Here is a 23,611-nt window from a genome sequence, read left to right as displayed (position 1 = left end):
CCCTACTGCCTCCTACCAGTGATAGCAACACACCTACCAACAGCTGACACCACCTTGCTACACCAGGGTGCCTACAGAGGCTACAATAGGGGCAGGGACGAAGGAGGGTCCTGTAAAGGGTCCTCCCCTCTAAACCGTGAATTCCCTTGTCTTTCCTCCCTATCGTATAGCATCTGTCAGAGCAGGCTGCAAGGGGTCCTCTCTTGATGACAGGAAATCAAATCAGACAAGTGGGTCTTAGCAGTGGTCTGGCACATATGCTGCCCAGAACTTCTCAAACCCTCAGTAGGGATCCTCTTAGCCTCCTGGAAGAAGATGTCTAAGTGCACCTTTAAATTGACGCAATAGAACCAGTGCCCACACCACCGTGATTTTCTTTACTTCATCCCCAAGAGGAACGCCTCCCTCAAGCACTTTGCTTGCCATCAGGCCTTTCAAATGCTGCATCCTCTCTGAACATTTCCATATGGTGACGTTGCAGGATGCTATCCCTCTGCTTCAACCAGGTGACTCATGGTGGAATTATAACTCAAGGATGCCCACTACCACATCTCCATTCCTCCCGCCCACCAATGCTACCTGTGCTTCATGATAGGTGGCTGTCATTATCAGTTCAAAGTACTTCAGTTCAGCACACCACTGTCCCAAGGGTCTTCACCAAGTGCATGGCAGGGATTGCTGCCCTCTTAATGAGGGGAGGCAATCACCCTAGTGGACTTTTTAACAGACCTGATGGGCTGACACTTGCCTAAGACTATGATGGTGTGTTTAGTAGGAAGGTTCCTGAATCCTACAAAAGCCAAACACACAACTACATTCATAGACCTGTGCCTACTCCTGGGAAAGCGAAACAGCCATGAACTGTAAGGCCACTGCGGCCCCCTGGTCGTAAGTGGCTCCGGGACCCGATAAAATGGTGCACCGCAGAAATTTTCTAGACCCACATTCATCAACAATTAGGCAAGGGGACGCCAGTTACAGAATGGCACACATTACTGCTGGCACTACAGGCCATGTGAGATGGCAGACCTCCATAAAACATATGTCGAGGCGTCACAGAAACATGGCTGTGAACACTCATGGTGATGACAACAGATCACTCCATAATTTATGTTGAATCCATTTAACAGAATTCCCCCTGGATGTCCCTAGAGTTGGAGGATGACCAATCCATGCTCTGCTTTATGCCGATGATACTGTTTTAATTGCACGGACCACCAGGGGATTACAGTGACTTTTAGATCTTTTTATTCATTTTATGATTAGCCTTGACTTATCCACCAGTTTCACCTAATTACATATGATGAAGTTCGGGTCGTTTAAGACTAAAACTATGAAACATGTAGTAGAGGGTCACCACATTAGCCAGGTTGATAACTTCCGCTATTTGGGTGTTCAAGTGGACTCTTGCCTTAACTGCCACTCGATAAATTACAATGTAATGGCTTTTAATAGGGCCTTGTATAGAATAGGAATTTTTTTTCGGTTAGGGCGCACCCACATAAAGACAGTTTGGGATATTTTTAAGTCCAAATGTCTTCTGATAGTTAGCTATCGTTGTGGGATTTGGGGTTATGGGTCTGTTACTCCCAATTCGAATAGCTCAAAAAAATTCCTCAGTGGGCTCTTAGGGGTTCCACAAAGTACATCCTCTGAGATTGTTCACGAAGAGTTGGGCACAGGCTATGTTATAGATTTTATTCGTCTTTGCCCTTGGCTGCTTTGGCTCTCTGTTTGGACGAAGGGTGAGTTAAGACTTAACAGACTGATCGTGCAAGATTGCATGAATCTGGACAACTCTTTACACATCCCCTGGTTGTACTATGTTTTTGCCAATATGAAAACTTTAGGGGGGACTTGAGCTTTATACTGACCCAAGTTGCATTGTTAAAACTAATCACATATGGGTTAAACAAGTGTTTGCCAAGATGGTAGCAAAACGTGAGGCAATAGCCTTGAATAAGCATTCAGTAATCCATGTGATATTGGTGAAAACTGCGAGTGTTCTGGAGCCTTATCTTAGCTTAGGCATGCCTAGCTACCATTGAAGATTATTGACTTTTATTAGGCTTAACTTATTGCTAATGCTCTTGCCCTCTAGTTATGGTTGCTATGAGGATTCCATGCTGCCGTTGTGTGAATGCGACAGTGTCTCTATTAGTGATACTTTGCATACAGTTATAAGTTGCCCGAGTTATAACAATTTGCACTAGAAATTCATACTTCCATTCTTGATGCCCATGAATTTTAATCAAGTGAGACCTATATTATTGTTTTTAGTGTTCTTAACTTCCCCAACAGTATGTTATTTTTTTATCATGGTATCTTTCTGGTGTTTTAAAGCAAGTTAAATTGTAATTTGTGTTGATGTCATCATGTATGTACTGTATCACACTGTTTGACTTTTATGATTTTATTTTTAAAATCGAAAAAAATATATATAGATTGCTTGATTGACTATTTCCTAGTCGATTTCGGGCTTTAGCCATTACTAATTGATATGAGAGTCCTGCAAAGGACAGAAAGCGATCACAATCCTCTTTCTATGCTTACGCAGGCTCTGTTTGCGACCATCACCTCAGCCCCACTTCTTCTTACGAGGGATATTGAGTTGTCTTCTGGGCAATGCCATTTGAAGTGGATCTGTGTGGCAAAACAACCGGACATCTTAGCAGCTCTTAATGCTTATCTCAATGATGTTATAATAGGAAAGGAGGGATGAGCTTATGCTGATCCTGAAAACCTTATTTCCAACCACGCTGCTTTCTTTTAACACACAGCAGGGCTTTTATTGTCCCGGCTACCAGCAAAAAATGTGTAACTCCTAACACCAGATTATGGTTTAATACTAACTGTCATAAAGCCCAGCTCTCGCTATCCGGAGCCATCAAAGCCAGAGACATGATTCGAATCCTTCTAGCCAGGAAAGCTTACAAAATAGTAATTGTCCATGCCACTGGAAGATCACAGATGGAATGGCCTAAATTATGCGTGTGCGTCTATAGATTTCACTCTATTCTGTCAGCTAATATCAATGAATGGTGCTTCGGCTCCATTGAAACCTGCTAATAATATTGCCCCCTCTGCGTGGGTCGAGTACTTTAGCAATTTATCAGTAGCTCTAGTAAGTACTCCCTCTGACACTATGGTAGAAGTATCAGTCTCACCGTCTCCTCGGCCCCTCTTTGACACGATTCCTGGGACGTGGTTGAACCCTTGTTAGCTACTGCAAGGTGTATAGCTTCAGGGCCTGATGGGGTGCCGGCTGATGTTTTTGTGTCTGATATTGAACCTTTGGCGTGTTACATCTTATCCAGCACCAATGACATCGCTGGTGGGACTCCCATCCTGAAGTCATGGAAAGGCTCTACTTTAATACTTATCCATAAACAAATCACACCCAAAAACTATAGGCCAATAAGCCCAATTGACTATGTCCAAAAACTCTTCTGCTGCTGTCATTTTGCATCGATCCAGGATTGGAATCTGAAGATGTATATTCTTAGCCCCTTTCAAGCAGGATTTCTGTCCAAAATTGTACTATCGACCAGGCCTTCCACTCTTTACTTATCTATTGGCACGCTGTTATTATTGGCAAGGGCAACTTGTACGTTGCCTTTGTCGACCTTAGATCTGACTTCGATTTGGTACACATTCTAATCTGTGGCAGGTTTTGGCTGATTTGAAAATGCCTCAGAATCTTATGTCCTTGGTGATACATCTCCATGAGAGTAATTTCGCCTGTATCAGGTGGGGGAAGCAGGACAAGCTGACTGATAAGAACCCGGTCCTTTGAGGCGTACGCCAGGGCTGTGTATTGTCTCCCACACTGTTCTCTTTGTTTATTAATGATAATATTGATCCATACCTAGCCCAGGTTGAAGCAGATGCCCCGGTAGTGCCTCAAACCCAAATGGCAATATAATTATTTGCAGACGACAATCTGTTGATCTCCAAGACCTCACGCGGGCAACCAAAACTCTTGTATCGCTTTAAGGAGGTCTGCATGGTCCGGGGTCTGGGGATCAATACTACAAAAGCTAATTTGATGGCATTGAACCCTCATATGTCATTTAGGTAAAGTGTCCTGGTGCTAACCTTTAAGACGGTGGACTCCTTCAGTTATTTCGGGCTCATGTTCAGCGGGCGCATGTCATGGAAACCCTATCTAAAAAAAAGCTGCTCTAAAGCTTAAACAACTTACGGGGGCTCTACACAAAGAATACTGTACCTCATATAGCAAACCTACTACACCTGTCCTTCATATGTATGAGGCTAAGGTTTTGGGGTCCATTTTGTATTGGGCGGAGTTATGGAGTTTTTCTAATACTGATTTGCTTGTTGTTGCTGAAAATAAACTTCTACACAATTTAGCCTCCCTCCTCCTTAGCATCCCCCTACACCCACTTCGCCTGGACATGGGATTAAGTAGTCTAGCTGATAAGGCCAGGTAGCCCCCTGTTTTATTTTGGCATTGATTATGGACCACCACAGAATTTGTGTATTACGCAACAGCCCTCCAGGAACTAATGGATATTGATCGCTTCCACAAAGTTAAGTGGACTGTGAATATTAGAGAGCCGTTGTGGCTTCTTGGGCTGTCAGATCTTTAGGAGCACCCTGCTTTGGCCACCTTTCCGTCTGCACACTCTCTGGAGCTGTCTTATTGGGCAGCTGTAGCTGACGTGGAGTCCTAAACTGGTTAGTGACTTCCATGTTTTTAAAACCTTGAACAGGTTAGTGACTTCCATATTTTTAAAACCTTGAGTGAGTACGAACCATACTGGAATCAGGTGGCCATCCCTATAGACAGGAAGTTATACTTCCAGTGTAGAGTAGGAACCCTCCTGGTGAGAGTATATACGACTAAGTGGCCAGGTGGGGCCACTGTCTCACACCCCATCTCTTCCCATACAGCAGAGAGTGTTGTGCATGTATCCTTTGCCAGTCCAACCTATATTTGCCCCCACAAAACCTGGCTAGCTCCTATTTGCGGATGCCTGGTTGTACCTAGCCTTTATGACACCCATCGCAACCTGAGGTCAGACTGTAGCCTAATGTTTGCTATTCCAATGGCCATGTTTTTGGGTGCGACTAGGATACTCTGCAGGAAGGTTCTGATGCCCATGGCACTCTGTTGTCCACCCTGTTTTTTTCCTGCGCAGGTTCCTGATATTTCATGTCCTTTTATATTGTTACTGGCTGCTAACCTCTGGAACCAAGAACTTGTTACACTGTAAATGTATTGCTTGTCATTATTTATTATGTATTTTATCTCTGTTTTGTACTTTTATGGCCCTGGTGGCTGAAATAAAGCCACTGATGATGATGCATTGTTGTATGGATGTCCTAGCCAGACATCAGGCAGTGGTTAGCCAGATGGTCCTAAGGACCTTATTTCAGACATCTGCATTATCCATATGCTAGCCACTGCTTTAGGGGGTGTGCTGCTTTATAGTCTTTGCAGAGGATGTATATCTACAGCAACACATGCAAAAAACAGAAAAGGTTACTTAGCCTTTAAATATCTGTCGCGTTTAGAGCTCCAGATTCAAATGCGGCCACTTTTCCCCCAGAGGCATGTGGTTCGGATCACAGAACTAATCCTTTAATAACTAGTTTCCTTTAGCAATACATGTGTGCACCATAATGCCTTCACTGACCACTCCATATTACTCTCACTCGCTGTGCGAAAAACAGTCTAACATGTAGTCATTGCCAATGTGCTTTACCAACAAAGGAAGGAATCACACTATACCTCGTGGCTCAAAACACTTCTTCGAAGAAAAACAACTTGGAAACATCTGAGCCTAGCATTGGATTTAGAAGCATGCAAAGCCTGTGAATCTACCATAGGACATGCTATGAACAGATGGTTACAGGGTAAGTATCATTTTCCTTTAGGATCCAGTCTGCCACCTGGAGATATTGTAAGGCAATGAATTATCAAGAACAGTATACATCTGCCAGAAAAACTGTAACATGAAGGTCCGTTCCACATATTTTTTCAGGCTTCAATGGTGCCTCTAATGCGTGGTTCACCATGTTACAAATAGTCATCTGCATGCTCACTCTCACGCTGTGGGTGTGTACTGTATAGTTTTCAGTCATAGGGTTGTCCATTTTTTCCTTATGTCAAAAATATCCCCCAAAATACATTCTGCGGTACATCATTAAAGTATCCATACATAATCGAAAGGAATATGTCTGGCCGCAGAAATGGTTACATCAAAAATAATTATACACCCACAGCTTTCCCGCGACAATGTGGAAGATTTTATTTTCAGATCGAAGTAATTTAAGATCATAGTCATTGGGAATGACACAGGCCTTTAGAGTCTTTTATACTTGACAACATGTGATTCCTCCTTACTCTTAGTTATTCAAGTATGATAGATTAGGCATATGATATTTTGACAGTATGTTTCTGTCTTATATCAGAGCCCACCTAGTTGTAATAGCATTAATGTTCATCATCTGATGCCTATAATTTGACATTCAGGTTTCTTTTCCATTAAGGTTTGTCTGGCTACTAGCAGAAGACGATAAAGGAGGAATTTCCTAAGACACTTGGTTAGTTATTCCAAGGCTGGAAATGTTTTTAGAAAAAAATATGATAACGTTTCTGTTACCAAGACAGTTGTGTCTTTCGCATATAATATATTCTGCACCATAAGCCAAATGTGGTTGATTCAACGTTCATCTGTCTTTTTTTCTTGAAACGCAGGCACATGCCTGAGCCATGCAAGTCTTGCCATTAGTTCTGCAGTTACATTGAAGGTGAACTTTAGTTTAGTCGGTGGTGGTTTTGACATGTAAGCTTCAAGATCTTTTAATCCTAATATGGCTTTACTCTGGCTTCTATTAGTCATCTACTCAGTTTACCTTTCTAGATTCATAATTTAAATCGAAATGGTTCTTAATCATAGGCTACCATTTTATTTTTTCGTTCACTCCATGACAGGGAATATTGTTCTCATTTAAAGTAGGATAGTAATACTTAAAATTGACCGAACAATGAAGACACCAGCATGTCCAAAAAGGCCTTTTATTGATTTAGAATGAGATGTACAGATACGTTGCAGCAGTTGATTGGCTGATGGATGGCTGTGCAATATTTTTTTTTTCATACATCACTAAAGGGATTACAAACTCTTGGTCATAGATGTACGCCCACCATTCCTTAAAAGCATGAAATCAAGGCTTCCATGCTTTGCTCTGAGATGGGTTTTTGTGTGGTATTTTTTTTCAAACCATCATATTTCAGTATGATTATTAGTCTGACTCCTTTCGAACTTGACTTCAGAATAGTTGATTAGTTTGTGAAGACTTAATTCAAGTTTTTATGCTATCATGGGCGTTTTCATTTCCCATAACTCTCCTGCTTCTTTTGTGAAAGGGTGATATTTATGTTTATTCATCCTCTGAGTATTAATATTCCATAATTGAGAAGGACTGATTTGAGCAACTGACCTGCACACCTCTGTGCTTCTTGCCAGTTGCGTGCTTGTGGCACCTTTGTTACGGGGTCCCTCTAGATGAACCTTGTGGCTACTATAGAAAGTAAGCGGACAATAATTGATTATGGGCTGTTAGAAATCCTTATTTGTTTAAAAACAAAAAGGTCAGTAATTGAGTAGAAGATCGCTGATACCAACAAATTACCTGGTATCATTTCTACGATTGAGGTAGTGTATCACTCCCATGGCAAGTTCAGGCCTACTTCTGCTCAAGTGGTGGAAGCTTTGCAGGGGATGGTGAAAACTCCAACTTACTATACCGGTGTTCCCATGATACGAGACAGCTTGTTCCATAAGGATCCTGTTGTAAGGGTCGAGGAAGGGCTAAACCAGTTATGCCCTAATTTGGTCTCAGCACCGAGGTATAGCTTGAGTCTTTTGGCTTTTACCTCAGTGCGAAGCACTAAGTGCGACCGGTATGCCCTGACATGGGGCCCTTGCTCACTGTGACATGGGACTCAAGCTGCATCCTGCTGAAAGAATAAATAGACCAAGACCGGTATGGGGTTGCCATTCAGAGGGTACTGGCCTGGCAGTTCAGGCTGAAGTGAAGAGTGAAGGACTTGAGTGCAGAAGATCAAGCTGCTCAGCTTTTTGTTCCATCTTGCTGAAACAAAGGTTGGATGGATCCTTCAGTGCCTACTTTTTGGCTATTGGGGCCTACAGAAACTAGGCTTGGGACAACGTTTCTGTACCCATCAAAACATTTTTGGCCGTATACACCTATTTCCCACAGTTGTGGTCCGACTGCCTCTTTGCACCTAACCCTTGTTCTTGCAAAGTTTATGCACTGATCTTCTAAGCCATTGTCTGCCTTTGACTTAAAGCTTCTATCATGGAATCCTTCCTTGGTAGCCTTATCATACAGCTGTATGAGTGAATTGCAAGCTGCTTTCATCTTAATACCATCAAAAGATTTCCATTGGGACAGGGTGGTTTGAATCTCAGGACTTCCTCCTTCATCCCAAAGTGTTGTTGCTGTTTAATCTCATTGCCATAGATCTCCTGCCATTTTTCCTCATCCTCCTGCCTTCTCAGCCAAGGATACATTAATTATTGTGGAAGTCAGATGTATTCTTGTACTCCTGTCATGATAGAACAATGACCTGTTTATTGTGACAAATATTTGTAACTTATAAAGGTAATAATGGTCCCCAGGCTTCGTTTAAGGGCTCCGTTGCAAGATGTAAAACTTCATGGATCACCCATTGTTGCATTTTACATGGAACTCAGCATTGCATGAAACAAATCATTCTGTTTCCAGGATTGCTCGGCCAGTACTAAACCAGTGGCAGTGGCATAGGTCAGGTGGCTAAATGGAGGGCTCAAAATACATTCTCAAGACACTGCGCTCTTTAGGCTTCTTCCAAGAGCAATGCAAGATTTGTCAAGAAGTCCCCACAGTTGCTATTTTCTATCTTATTAAAGGACGTCCCTCAGGGATCTAGTTTCTTTCTTTACAAGTTTGGGGACCCAAAATTCTTCAAGAAAGTAAGGTTGAAGATTTTAGGGTCAGCCCTGAAAAATTGGGTATTTGTAAGGACTAAACTAAACATCTTGTATTATGCGCCACAGGCTCCTATATGGGACTCACCAGGCCTCCCTGCTTGCCTTAATGATCAACTATCTCTACCTTTGAAGCAAGCAGGGTTGGAGAGGTGGGGAGACCTGCAGGGAGATGGCCAACTTTTAAGTTGGGACACTCTGTTTAATCTAACTAGGGGAGCCCTGACACGGTTTAAATATTATCAATTGTCAGGCTGGTGGACAACGAGACCCGATATACCCAATGATAACAACCCCCCCAACCCCAAATTTGAAGAGGTAGCTAGAAGGGGTAAGTGGAAATCTCAAATATCATTTTGGTATTCGGCAATGCTGGAGGGGGAGGATGTTACAGAGACTGAAATTTGTAAATTGTGGAGTAACGCTCTTACCCCAGCTGACGGGTCCTTTTTAGATTTCTGGCACGATTCTTTCAGGGTGTTAAATGCTGTAATCAAGCCAGCTGCGCTGAAAAGGAATCACATATACACCATGTATAGGGTTTACATGACACCGAAGAAATTGTCAAAATTCTCAAATATCGACTATAACTGTCCAAGGTGCGGCCTCTTGAGAGCAGACGATATTCATATGTTTATAGACTGTTCAGAATTGGCGGATTACTGGGGGAAGATAAAGGAATTTTTGGAAGAAGTACTGTTAATGTCTATAGCACTTCCAAGGCTTACAGTTATGTTTGGGCTAGTAACGAACTATCAGGTGAATGACCTCACCACTAAATTCGTATTCTTTATCATCCTCTTAGCGAGGCGTGAGATCTGTAGGGCATGGAAAGATCCAACTCCCCCTACCTTTGCTAATTGCTTGAGGCAGATTATGTTAACTTGTAAATCAGATGTGGCATGTGATCCCAGAAGTGAGACGAATGTTTGGGCAGCCTTGGTGGCATGGCAATCTCGATGACTGGTTTTCCTATGATTTGTCTGGAGCCCTGCTGGTTCCCCGTACTCCTAAGTAGCAAAGGGCGCACAAAGATTGGCGAAATAAAGGAGTTTGGAGGGGAAGGTAGTGGCCGCTTGAGGGTACGGGCAATCCAACTTGCATTAGGCCAAAACGAATGAGGGTCGGTGCAGAACGGCCGACAGTGCATGGAGGAGCCAGTGTCCCATCAAGAGTTCCATATGTGATATATGAGGATTACCAAAAAAAAAAAAAAAAAGAAGTCCCCACAGTTTGTTAGCATAGTCCATATGTGCCAGATACCTAAAGTCTAGCACAAGTGAGAAGGGGAAAGAGAGGACATTAGAGTAGCTTAAAGCTATCTTTTTGGTGGCTCTCACGATTAACCAAACTGCTAGTACGCCTATCGCCCATAAGTATGCAACAGTGGGGTGGCTCCTTTTTTTGACAAAGTGATCTGGTGGCAGAACGTGCAGCGATTGCATCGTGCATAGTATGCCTTGCTCATGATTTTGATTTATAGATGCACAAAGCTCCATAAATTGGGAGGGTACACAGACCTTGAGATTGAGCAGGAGCCTACTGATTAACATATTTGCCAATGAGGTAACCTTGCACTTATATTCTCATATTCTGGGGTCTTGGAGCACAAAGTTTTGTCTAGTTTTTTTAATGCTTGTTTTGGATTCAGAGTTATTGATATTATTTAATTCTGCCAACACGTTGGCAAATAAAGGATTAGGAGGTGGTTTGGATAGTTCCTTATACTTTGTTGGTTGATAGCTTTATTTCGATATGCAGATATCATAAAAGCATTACACATGGATATAAAACAGCACATCGTAAATACAAAAAGAGACTAATTCAAGTTTAAGAACAATATAAAAAGAAGTACCAGTAGTAGAAAAATAATTTAGTTAAAAGAAGAATTAAATTGAAATGGAAAGTCTCTTCAAGCGAATCAGCCAAGCCCATTTTAAGAATTTCACAACGCCACAAACTTTTGGGGAAGAAGTGTCTGATAATAAAATGCGTAGCGCCACCATGTGCTGGCGCATTCCCAATTGTCTGCAAAGAGGATTAAGCCAACGATTTCTTGGGCGGGAGTAATCAGGGCACTCAAAAAGGAAATGGGCCACCGTTTCACGCCTAGTGGAGCAGAGGGCGCAATGGGGTGAGGCCTGCGCAGGCATGTTCCATCTTGAGAGTAGGTCTCCCAAGGGTAAAGTACCCACTCTAAATTTGATATAAAGTGCCCGATCTGCAGGAATTGTGATCAGATCCAAATAGGGCTCAAAGGCAACCACGTCCCTAATTTTCAGATAGGCTGCGGTGGAATTGCAGTGACGTGGATTGCTGATCAACTGGGCAGAGACCCACTCCCAGTATAATTTTTTTAGGGTTACCTTTGGTGGAGCAGATTTTGTAGTCCAGCAAGACCCCAAACCCAGTTCCCCCAAAAGTTTTTTGGTGTCCCTTAACCACTTGATTTTGTGCCAACCACCCATTCCCATTACCTCTGACAGTCCATCCGCATAGGTATTCAGTTCTGGGACCCTCCACAGGCGTGCCCATAGAAGAAGGGGCTGAAGGCGAGCCTGGTCCATGATAGATTTACATCCAACATCCAGTAGCACCGGGACTGTTGGAGTACTGAGGGGAATGGCCAGAATATCCTTCAGAAATTTGTTCTCTGCCTTAGATAGAACCTCCAAATTTCCTAGGCCCCATAACTCCGCCCCGTATAATGATGCCGTGACAGCTCTGGCTTTGTAAATGTCAATTGCGGGGGCAACACATTGTTTTGATGAGTTACGGTACTCCCTTAGTAATGCTCCCCCCACCCTTTTATGACTTAGGATCATTTTGTTAATGTGGTGTGACCAGCTCATAGTATCACTTATGCGAATTCCCAAATAGTCCGATTCGGAAACTCTCAAGAGGGACAGAGTTCAGGACTGGGGAACGACCGAGTTTCTGTGGAGGGTGCATGATCAAATATTTCGTTTTGTCCACATTTATGACCAGCCCTCTTTTTAAGCAAACATCCTAGAAGCGGTTCAAGAGTTTCTGCATGCCTTGGGGAGTTTTAGAGATGAGGAGAGTGTCGTCCGCAAACAACAGGGTAGGAATCCACACACCCCCCAGGGAGGGTGCATCTGCCGGTTTGTCGAGCAGGTGCTCTACCACACCATTTACGTACAAGGAAAATAGTGTCGGAGCTAAAACACATCCCTGTCGGACGCCCCTAAGGACCGGGATCCTATCGGTCTTTTCCCCACTCTGGCCCCACCGTACCTGTGCATAGTTGTCAGTATGTAATTTGATAAGAAGCGACAGAATGTAGGGGGGCAGCCCAAGACCCTGCAGAACCCTCCATAGTTCCTCTCTAGGAACTAGGTCAAAGGCAGTCCTTAAGTCGATAAAAGCCAAGTAAAGACTACCTTTGCCTAGCTCCACCACCTTCCAGTGTAGAAGCATCAATCTGAACACTTGCTCAATAGTTCCCGCACCAGAGCGAAAGCCTGCCTGATAGTCAGACAATATATGGTTCTCGTCCACCCAGTGAAGAATCCTCCCCAGGATCGCTTTACCCGCCACCTTCTGAGTTGAGTCTATCAGGCTTATCGGCCTGTAGTTCCCTGGGTAATCCCTACACCCCTTTTTAAAAATTGGGACAACCTCTGCCCCTTTCCAAGACTCAGGGACAGAGCCTCCCTCTAAGATGGCGTTTAAAAGCACAGAAACCAGTTTACCCCATTCGCTCGGATAGGCTCGGAGTAGGTCCCCTGGGAGCCCATCAGGGCCAGCTGCTTTCAGGGGTACTAAGGATTTAATAACATTCATGACCTCTCGTTCAGTAAAGGGGTCTGTGGCACCATCCAATGAGAATGGAGGAGGGGAAAATGGCTCATTAAGAGGCCCTTCTACTGCTGAATATAGGGCCTTAAAGTGGTTAAACCACGTCTAGGCTGGAATCATACATGTCCTCAGTGTGTCATCGGGACGGTTCCTAGAGCCCACCAGGTTCCAAAATCCCTTAGCATCCTTCCCTCGACTAGCGACCAGGAGATCCCGCCAAAAATTATCCTCCCACTCTTTTTTTTGCGGTTTTTAGGCAATGGGAGTAGAGCCTCCTGGCCTCGCTAGTCCTTGTTTGGGACTTAGATTTCACAGCATCAATAAGGACTGCCTTTGTAACCCTACATTCATGATTGTACCATCCCTGTCTTTTCCTTAGTTGTTTCTTTGCCCCCGTGTGTCTAGATTGGGCAATAAATAGATTACTAATGGCCAATGTCAGGTCACAAAATACACCTGACACCTCCTCCGGCCCTCCCTCAGGGGGATCCAAAAGGTCGACGACTGCGGCTAAAAGCTGCGTTATGATGGTCACCTTCTCTTCCGAAAGAGTGAGCTTGGCCCATTTCAGCCGTCTACCACAGTTGGAAACAACTGTTTCCCCGGGAGCGATGGTACATAAAGAGGAGCCCCCTGTGCCCACCAACCACCAAGGAGACAAGGTAAGGGAGAGGAGATTGTGATCACTCTCGATGGACGATATAATTTCCATATCTTCCACCGCGCTCCATAAGTGAACGTCTAGCAAAATATAGTCGATTCTTGACGTATGGTTGGGTCTATTAAACGTATGGGCGCCCTCTCTATCAGATCTGGTCCTGCCATTAAGGGACCTCAGGTCAAACTCCATAGTGAGAGAGTTGATCTGGAGGGCAACTTCCGTCCATCTCTTAATAGGGGTTAGCTCTAGGGCCGGTATCCCCCTCCTCTGATCTTCCTCCTCCTGTTCAAGGGTGACATCCGAGCCAAGAGGCTCGAACATACAATTAAAGTCGCCCGCGACCAGGGTGCATGATTTATGGGGGGGACGACCTAAGTAGGCTCTCTAAGAGTTATAGTGGGCGATTGCCTACCACCCTTTGTGCCCCGAGCATAAATGTTAAAAATGTTTAAAATAACACACCCCCTGGAGTTTTTTAAAGTAATATTTAGGAGATCCGGACAGTTGGTTTGGTGCTCCTCTACCCTACAATTAAGAGACGAGGCCATCCAGATGAGGAGGCCTCCCGAGGGGCGTCCCCTACCTGATTCCGGGTAAACGGCAGGAATTGAGTGGGATGAATAACTCGCCTTATGGGTGGGCTCCCTGCTCCAAGTCTCCTGGAACACGCAGATGGAGTAGTCCTCCACAAGGCTGTTCCAGTCGGGCAGGGCCAACTTCCTGTCCAATCCAGCCACGTTCCAACTGAGAACCCTAAAGAATGGGTCCGTCACAGCTGTAACACTACTGGACGCGACAACACCGCCCGTGTCTACCTCGATCCGGATGGGGGGGCCACTATCATTTCCACTAATATCCTGCCAGTTACTTGTTTCCCGTCTCACCACCGGGACTGCATGCTTTCCTATGGTGGTAGAGGGGCCAAGCAGTGTTCGAGAGGAAGAGGGAGCCCCATCAGATGTGAGATCCCCCTCACTTATACTTAAAGTCAAAGTAGCAAGTGTTAGTAGGGGATTCAGACACATTCTTGGTTTTATTCATTTAATTGGTGGTTTTTATAGGGAATGTTGTCTTTTTCTCTTTTGGGGACTATAGCAGTTTTTATTGAATTTTTTGATCCCTTCAGACTGACAGCGGTTTGGGTTGGTTGTCGATTTGAATTTTAGGGTGGTACAAGGGCTTAGAGTTGTTTAGGTAGCTTGATTCCTACTGGTTATAGAAGCTGAAGTGGTTGCTGTTGGTTTTCTTTTTGTGTTCACCTCTGTGTATTTTTAGCAATTAGTGCTGGATGGGTCAGTGAGCGATTGATGAACAATCCTAGTGATGTAGACATTGATTAGGATCACTCATCCCAAATACAAATATTGGTGAAGGTCTGTTCATTTTCCCTTATATCGTATCTCAAAGCATTGTAGCAATTGGTTTTGTGGGTTTGTTAACCAGGATTGCAGCAAGCAGTTGATTCCAGCCTGTTTTTCTTCTGTCGATTTTTGTTGGATTGTGCTAGCAGATTTCTATTTGCATCTTTTGTTACCGTCTCAAACAGTCTAATGAAGCAGCTGATATTTTATCTTCAACTTATGTCCATCTCTTTCTCTCTTCAGTGTCGAGGTAATCCGTCTTGGACATAGTTATTTCATTAACTGGGACCGGAGAATGTACTGTGTGCGAAAGAATACTCCAGCTGAGGCACGGACTACAACTCTGAATGAGGAGCTGGGGCAGGTGGAATACATTTTCTCTGACAAAACCGGAACTCTGACCCAGAACATCATGGTCTTCAGCAAGTGCACAATCAATGGCAAGAGTTATGGTAAGGCAAAGGAACAGGCCTGCTAAAAAAATTTATTTGGATGTGAAGCTTGCGTCAGAAGACATGCAGGGGATTAGTGGGAACGCTTTACTTGTGGGAGGAAGTCTGTTTGGGGGAATCCTGGATTTGGAAGGGAAGGTTTGCTTGATGTGAAGTAAGAAGGGCAGGTAACCACAAGGCTTTGACTTGGTAGATGGATGCAGTTTTACTCAGTGGATTCCTCTGTGCTCGTCAGTATGGTTATGTTTGCTGCGTTCGATTGTTTGACATTCTTTTAGTCTGGGCATGTGTCAGAAGTTATTGGACTTACCAATGTTTTTTTTGTAGGTGATTTCATTGTTGTAGTGGGACACAAAGGAGAGCTGTGTCAGGTAGGATTATTCACTCTATGTAACAACACTGTAATGTTGCTGCTGCAAAACCTTCATTGGACTCCCATTTTTCCAGCTCCATGCATGCTCAGTTCCTTTTCCACCTCCCCAAAATAGGTGTATTTTCCCACTGCACTTTTAAATACTGTTTTGCTGAGCTGCTACTCCCACTGATTGAAATTCACTGGCTCATTTTTCTACATTGTCAGTTTTTATTTCTTGTTTTCCCTTATTGCATGTTGTCTTTGAATATGCTGTTTCACCTCATGCCCAGCTCGTAGTTCTTTCATGTTATAACTTTCCCAATCAAAACACATAAGTGCCCTTATAATTTCACCTCTACGTTTGTAAACTAATCCATTGGAAGTTCCTGTCCTACGGAACACTGTTGGCTCTCTTATACTCCCATTTCAAGTTTAACCATTTTTACCTCTTTTCTTTGGGTTGCTTGCTTGTGCTCGCTGAAAGCAAAAAAAGAAATTGGTGTTCCACCGATAAAGCCAAACTATTTCTATCGCATTGACTCCAAGTGCGAATTTGTTGAAGAATAATCTTTCCTGCTTTAAGATGTCGTTTTTTTTAATGAAAATAGGAATATTTGTTTATTTGTATACAAGATGTGGTGTTGCAGCTGTATGTTAGGCATACTGTGTATAAGCTGACAAACAGGTTGTGCAAGCAAATGTTTGGCATCCAATTGCAAGGAAAGCTATTAACATTTTACTTTGTTACATTATACAAAATAATCAAACCACTGCGAATCTCTGAAGTTAGCTGTACCATATTAAAGATTTTTGTTATGTCTGTTGCATGTTTGTCCGTAAAACAAATACAAACTTGGTTGCAATAAATGAACATTTTCAGTTTTGTAATTTTAAACGTATAGGAAATAGTAAAGATTGCATGCGTTTCGTGCCTCAGTGGTGTGTAGTAGATTTAGGACATAAACATTATGTATGATTACTTGTGGCTGTAGATACACATTCTTAGCATAAGTCTACTACCTAGTGTTGGGCTGAGTAAGTAACATTTTCCATTTGATGTCATAGTTGGCTGTAGATACACATGTTTATGTAAAGCAGTTTTCCTCCTTAAGCGGTAGCTTACCTGTGTGGGTCGCATTTGCTTGAAAGCATGTGCGTAAATCCGCTTAACTAACATTGACTTGTTGCTGGGTCATAGCATCTACACAGTAATTTTTGGTAAAGGTGTGTGGCGTATTTCATGTAGCTGCCTTGCATATGTCAGCCATGCGTATATTTCCCAAGAAAGCCATGGAAAGTCCCTTCTTTTTACGAGTAGGGTGAGCTTTCATAGGGAGTGGTCTTTTAGCTTTGTTATAACAGGTTTGTATACATAGTACAATGCAGTGTGAAATGCCTGATTTAGAAATTGCTCTTCCCTTGTGTGGCTTTTGAGAATGCAACAAAGAGTTTTCAAGTTTCCGAAATTTAGTTCTGTCAATATAATACATAAGAACTTTTTTAACATCTAATATGTGTAAAGCTCTTTCTGCAACTTAATCTGGTTGAGGAAAGAACACTGGCAACTCAATGGATTGATTTAAATGGAATTGGCAGGCCACTTTTGAAAGGAATTTAGGGTTGGTACGTAGTACCACCTTGTCTTTATGAAGTTGAAAGAATGGTTCTTCTAGAGTTAATAATAGAATCTCACTACATGTCTGAGAGAAATGTAACTTTCGTTCAAAACACTACATAATTCAAACTAGCTTGCAAACAATGGCAAGAGTTTTAACTTTTGCCCAACATTACAACGGTGATAAAACACCTAGAAGCACACCGATTAATATAACATTTCACACGTTTTGTGATATATATATTTTGTTCACAATTGGCAACGTAGATAAGCTGTTCATTTTAACATTGCGTTTGAAATTTCAGTTAGCTGGTTAGTAAAGTTACAACCAGTGAGTATTTTCTTATAAAAGACAGTTGCAACTCAAGGTGGAACTCCTTATGTTTAATATCTGGTTTTAGTAATTAACCTATGCCTTGCATTCATTTGTACCATAGAGAAAGGAACCTGTTGATTTCTCCTTTAATCCTTTGGCTGACAAGAAGTTCTCCTTTTGGGACAGTAGCCTGCTGGAGGCAGTCAAAGTTGGCGACCCTGTTGTTCATGAATTTTTCCGGCTTCTATCACTGTGTCACACTGTCATGTCCGAGGAAAAAAACGAAGGTAAGAGAAAGAAAAATGGAATCAGTGACAGAGTAAATGTAAAACAAAAACTAATCCACAGAATATCGAACTGTTAGCAGAAGAACAGGAAAAGCCATTGGTACTTTGTTTACCTTGGATTTGGCCTTTTACCTAGATTTAGATGGACCACTGTGAATTAAGAACAGGAAATGTCTGTAAATGTTAGGCAGCCACATACAGAAGTGTAGTAAAAGCCAAAGTACTTAAAATTACTAGAGATAAACATACAGCCAGATTCATCAAGCCAATATCGTCTCGCAAAGGGCCAGATTCTGAGAATCTGGCCCTTTGCAAGCGCTATTTTTGCATTTGGGATTCATCATTCCAAATGCAAAAATCGCAATTTTAGAAATCGCTAAATTGCGAATAATTGCATTTAAGGAATCTCAATTTGAGATTCCTTAAATGCAATTCATGAACCATTTTAAAATTGCGAATTCACAATCTGGGGCTGCTATTTACCGTTAAGTCTAACTACGTGGTAAATAGCGAAAACTTAGAAAAATGCACTTTAGTGCCTTTTTCTAAGTTGTATATTACACACACACATGTCCTTTGGACATGTGTGTGCGCAACACCAGTGTACATTACCATTTCAGGGGTGCTACATGGTGTCCTTTGGACACCCTGGCACCCTTGAAATCGCTTCCTTATTTGCGATTCCCTAATTGCTAATCGCAAATAAGGAATGACTCCCCATTCATTCCTATGGGCCTTTAGGCCCATAGGAATGAATGGGAAAGCCATTCCTTATTTGCGATTCGCAATTAGCGAATCGCAAATAAGGAAGCAGTAGAAATCGCAAAAAATATTGCGATTTCTACATGCATCGTGCTTTGCGAGTCTTTAATAGCGATTCCTTAAAAATCGCTATTAAGGACTCGCAAAACAGGACTTTGATTAATCTGGGGGATAGTCTTTTCTAGCTGAAGGCAAGTTGTAGATAACTAGAATGAGCTTGAGAACAAAATACTACAAAAGTGTGTCCACCACATTAAAATATTAACACTAAACGATGTCCCATTACAAGGGGAGGGGAAACTGACCTGACTCTTCACAGTACCACTGGATTCCTCAAAGTATCACAAATGGACAGCCACTGCCTGGAGGCTGCAAAATGGCAAAGGCTGCAGGAAGGGCTCATTAAATATAAACATGCACTATAAAGGTAATATGTTAGAACGTCTTACTAAACAATTAGGAAAGAGTTATAACCTAAAAAGTCTTCAGACTAGAACATCGACTATAAGCAGAATCCTGAGTCTGAGCTTTTTTGTCAATTTCATAACTCTACTGGATGTTGATCTTACTTCTCCTAGGGGATAGGTATGGTCATAATCTTAAAACTAATGCAGTATAAATGAGTGCACTTGTGATAATAAATAGGCACTAAAATAAGAGGCAGTACGTTTAGGTGGAAGTGTAAAGAAAACATTGATTCCTTACAAAAGCCTGTTTTTCAGGATCTTAAATCGACTGTGAGCAAATATAGCAGTTGGAAGAAATGTTTCCAAAACACCCAACAGGAGCTCCTAGCTAGCACAGACACAACCTGACCACTAAAACAGATGGCTGGGCAGATAATTCCAATAATTGTAGTGAAGAATATAAGCATTATTATATGCAGTTATTCTCGAGAAATCATGCACTACAAGGTAAACTATGTGCAAGTGAGAGAGGGGTTCCTTGCATTAGGAAGAAACTAAACTGCTCATACCTTGAGGAAGTAAGCCGCCATCATGTGACCAACCGTGGTGGGTAGGGGGCGTTATAATATGCTGAACCCATGTTGTTCTACCTAACCTTGCTTACTGAGCCATCATGCTGCATGAGCACCCTCTTGCCACTGAATTACCATCAAGAGAATGCACTATGTCCTAAACTGTTAGAACAATATCTGTGTCCATGCCAAAATTACGTCTCAACCAAAAATGAGAAGTTTACCTGTGCAACTGTGTACACTGCCTCTGGTAAAGATGGAAAACCAGAACGCTCGGTACACTGGAATATAAAAATCTTATTCTCCAACCTTTACATTGAACTCTTGATATTGAGCATAAATATTATACATTTTAAGCAAAGCATAACATTGAACCATAAGAACAGCATCAAACTTAGAACTGTTGGTAGAAGCCGCTATGAATGGTAACACTACAAATTCTGTTAAAATATGGTAAACTGAATCAAGGAACAAAGCAAGGTAGGGAACCCATGACATTGATTCACTTGCCACATATTAGTGGTATATAACACTGAAACACATGCTTAAATCTGTAGGCTATTACAAAGGGAAACTTCAGAGTGGGTCTGGTCGAACAGATCCATAGAAATCAAAAGGAAGAAGAGTTGTTTGACTAAAAAGATATCAGATACAACTAGACAGATAGGCTCTCCAGTTACATGAACAAATGAGGTACTATGTGGTCTACATGCAAGGCTCTCGTAGAAGTAGCAGTCATGCACCCAGCACAATAACTCCTAGGGGAATCCATGCATTCGCCATTAGAAGTGTCTAAAAGTGTAGAATTGCCAGGTCTGCAAACTCCGTACCAGATAGTTTTGGACCTGGAGACACCGCAGCAGAAGCCGACCATGCTGCACCACAGAGGGGAGCATACAATGTTCTCCCAAGTCATGATCAGCTTATATTACCCAATTCCTCTCTGTGTATGCCCCTTTCTCTGCTACCCTCACCCTCTCCAAGGGAGGGGATCCAGTAGCAGACCGTGGAACTGAGTAAGCCTGTTCCAGTGTACAACCGTGCGAAGGGTGGTGGGGCGGGGCTTGGGGAGGTTGGAAGACAACATTCTGGCAGCATGCTCCTACCCTGTCATGACTCCCCTACCACAAATGGCCTATTTCTTTCAGCGGATTGTCGTAATCATGTAAAACACATTAGAAAATGGACTTACATTCCAGGGTGTGTGTATAGTTCTTTCCCACTCCGGGGATGATGGGTATTACTGCTATATGTTGGTGTGGAGATACCAGCCAGAATCAGTGAGTCTGGTCCCCTGGTATTTCTACCCCAAATGCTATTAAACACCTAATGGCGGTTGAAGATGTTTTTATGTTAGTTTACAGGTCATATTCTTTGCAGTTATTAGCAATTTGGTAAAAGTACATTGTATCTATTATTTATACAAGTTGGGTGTAGCGCAAGCATGCCATTGAAAGGCAACATTTATAGTCCTTTGTGCTGGTGATAAATAGATATTGTCTCAATTTGTGTAAAGGAAAGTTTCATTTCTATTAAGGTGGTACATGCAAGGATTATGCGTGTCACTACTTACTGGTTGCACCCCACAACATGAGTAAAAACCCCTTTCCCACATATGATTTATTTGCTCAACCAAAAAAAATGAATCTCCATTTAATCATGTTCTTATTTAATCTTCCTTTACATCTTCTATCCCTGTTTCATATCAAAACCTGTGAATCTAAAACCACACACTAGTGCCTCTTTTCAAATCATATATAAAATTATAAAATTCTTAATGTTCGAGGCATGTGGGCTGCTAAATTCATATCTTAGCATTAGATCGCCGCCTAGTGTTGGGTCCGGATGATCGCACATTGTTGTCCTGGAAGAGTCTTCGAAGTATCCTGAGATAGGTGGCTCCTCCCCTGGACTACAGTGCGCATGGGCATCGGCTCCATCCCCAGATTGTTTTTTTCCGCCATTGGGTTCGGATGTGGTCTCGACGTCTTTCTGTCGAAACCGAGAAAAACTAACTTTTAGCGGCCAAAAGGCCTCGCTTTTTTTGCGTCGGTATTGTCTGCGCACGGTCTCGAGTCTTCCGTCTCTTGGAGCCGGAATAAGCGGAGTTTTCTTTCGCTCTTCGGACTTTGAGGCCTTCTCATCGCGACACGACTGCAAAACTTTTCTGAACATGGAGCGGAGCCCGTTTAAGTACTGCCCGCTCTGTGGGTCCAAGTACCCACACATCGATCTACACCCCGTCTGTAACAAATGCCTTTCGCCTGACCACGACGACGGCAAGTGCAAAGCCTGTGCACAGTTCCGGTCTAAGAAGACTCTCAAGCTTCGGCGCGCGGTGCGCATGGAAGCTAGACAAGCGGCCCCGGATCCGGAAAACATCTTCGGCGACCAGGAAGAAGAGGACCAGGGTCATCATCTTCAAATCTCCCCACCCGAGACGGAGGTCGAGGCGGATCCGGTAGACGACGACGGAGTCGTGGGTCAAGGCCTTGAATACGTCGACGAGGTAGGAGATGACGAAGAGATTTATGGGGCCGCGGCGGATAGCTCAGGGGACGAGCTCTGCCCCGAAGGTTACGAGGATACCGACCGGGTCACGGGATCGCCTGTAGGCCTTACCCAAGACCCAGTGCCGCAAGCCACAGCCCCGCCTTCTGGCCCGGCCGCGGACTTACTTGCTGAGCAGACTGTATCGAAACCGAAACCGAAAGCATCGGGATCGACTACATCTAAGATGGCCGACCCGAAAACGAAACCGAAACTTAAGGACTCGAGTGTCCCTAAGATGGCTGCCGTGCCGGCGAAAACGACTGTACCCGCTACTCCATCGACTCCGTCGACCTCCGGTCCGCAGAAGTCGAAGAAGTCCGTCGATTCCGCTGCTGCAAAATCAAAATCGACGCCAGAGGAGGGGTCCTCTAAGAAAGATGGTCGGCACGGGTCAACAGCGGCGCCGCCGTCCAAGCACGCCAAAGCCGGCTCCACGGAGGCTACGCAGGCGCACGGATCGAAGACTGGCACGTCTGCGCACCGGTCCCAGGAATCGGGGTCGGTGACAGCGGGATCCGCGTCGAAAGCGCACAAGGCCCACAAAGACGTCGGATCCGAGGGAAAGGTCAAGACATCCTCGTCGGCGCCAAAACCCACTGTGAGTGAGACGTCCCCCATCGCCGAATCACTACAGAGAATCAGGGAGAAGGCCTCTGCTCCGTCGGCTCCGATATCATCGCCGCAGGCGCAAAAGGACAATCCAGCAAAGCCTTCTGGCAAACTTCTCTTTATTTTGCCGCCGAAGGAGGCGCCGAAAGCCTTTTCCACCAAATCGGCACCAAAGAAGACGGTTTCTTCAACGGCTGGCCCACTTCCACGTCGGGTACTCGAATCAGAGGATGATTCAGAGCATTTCATCGACGCTGACACAGGCAAATTGACCCTCTATAAGAGAAAAATCACTTCAGAGTCAGTGGACTCATATGTCATCCCACTGAAAAAGAAAAGGGTGCCCCTTGACGCTTCAGGCCTCATGGAACCAATCCAGCCTCCTCCGAGACGGAGCCCTACTCCCTCACCAGAACACTCTGCGGGTGAGGGGTATGATGAGGACGAGCAATACAATTTCCCTATCAATGAACCAGATGCACAACCGGATTCATATGATGACACTGGTGACCAGGGCACCCAAAGTGTGGGGCATGACCCGCAGCTTTTTAATGCACGTGCATCCCCAACTGAGGATTCAGCAGGTTTTCATGCACTAATTGAGAGGGCGGCAGCCAATCATGATGTGGACATGCATGCTGACCCGATAGAGGAAGACTTCCTTTTCGACACATTTTCAGTCTCTGAAAGGACAGTAAAGACGCTGCCTATGCTTAAAGGAGTCCTCAAGCATGCTGGGGACATATTTAAGGAGCCTACCAGAGCACGAGTGGTCAATCCACGTATTGAAAAGAAGTACAGACCTGCACCTGC

At 43.7% G+C, this 23,611-nt stretch overlaps 1 protein-coding gene across 1 annotated transcript in view; it reads left to right on the top strand.

The window, feature by feature from the left end:
• ATP8B2 (ATPase phospholipid transporting 8B2) overlaps nucleotides 1-23,611 on the top strand; it is a 446,999-nt gene that overhangs the window by 300,165 nt on the left and 123,223 nt on the right. Inside the window, exons 13-15 of the mRNA XM_078669640.1 lie at nucleotides 15,114-15,322; nucleotides 15,650-15,693; nucleotides 17,730-17,895. Of these exons, the coding sequence (XP_078525766.1) occupies nucleotides 15,114-15,322; nucleotides 15,650-15,693; nucleotides 17,730-17,895 (419 nt within the window). The remainder of the gene's footprint in view (nucleotides 1-15,113; nucleotides 15,323-15,649; nucleotides 15,694-17,729; nucleotides 17,896-23,611) is intronic.

Source organism: Lissotriton helveticus, chromosome 12 (assembly GCF_964261635.1).
Source record: "Lissotriton helveticus chromosome 12, aLisHel1.1, whole genome shotgun sequence".
NCBI lineage: Eukaryota > Metazoa > Chordata > Amphibia > Caudata > Salamandridae > Lissotriton > Lissotriton helveticus.
This window is presented reverse-complemented; position numbering and strand designations above follow the sequence as displayed.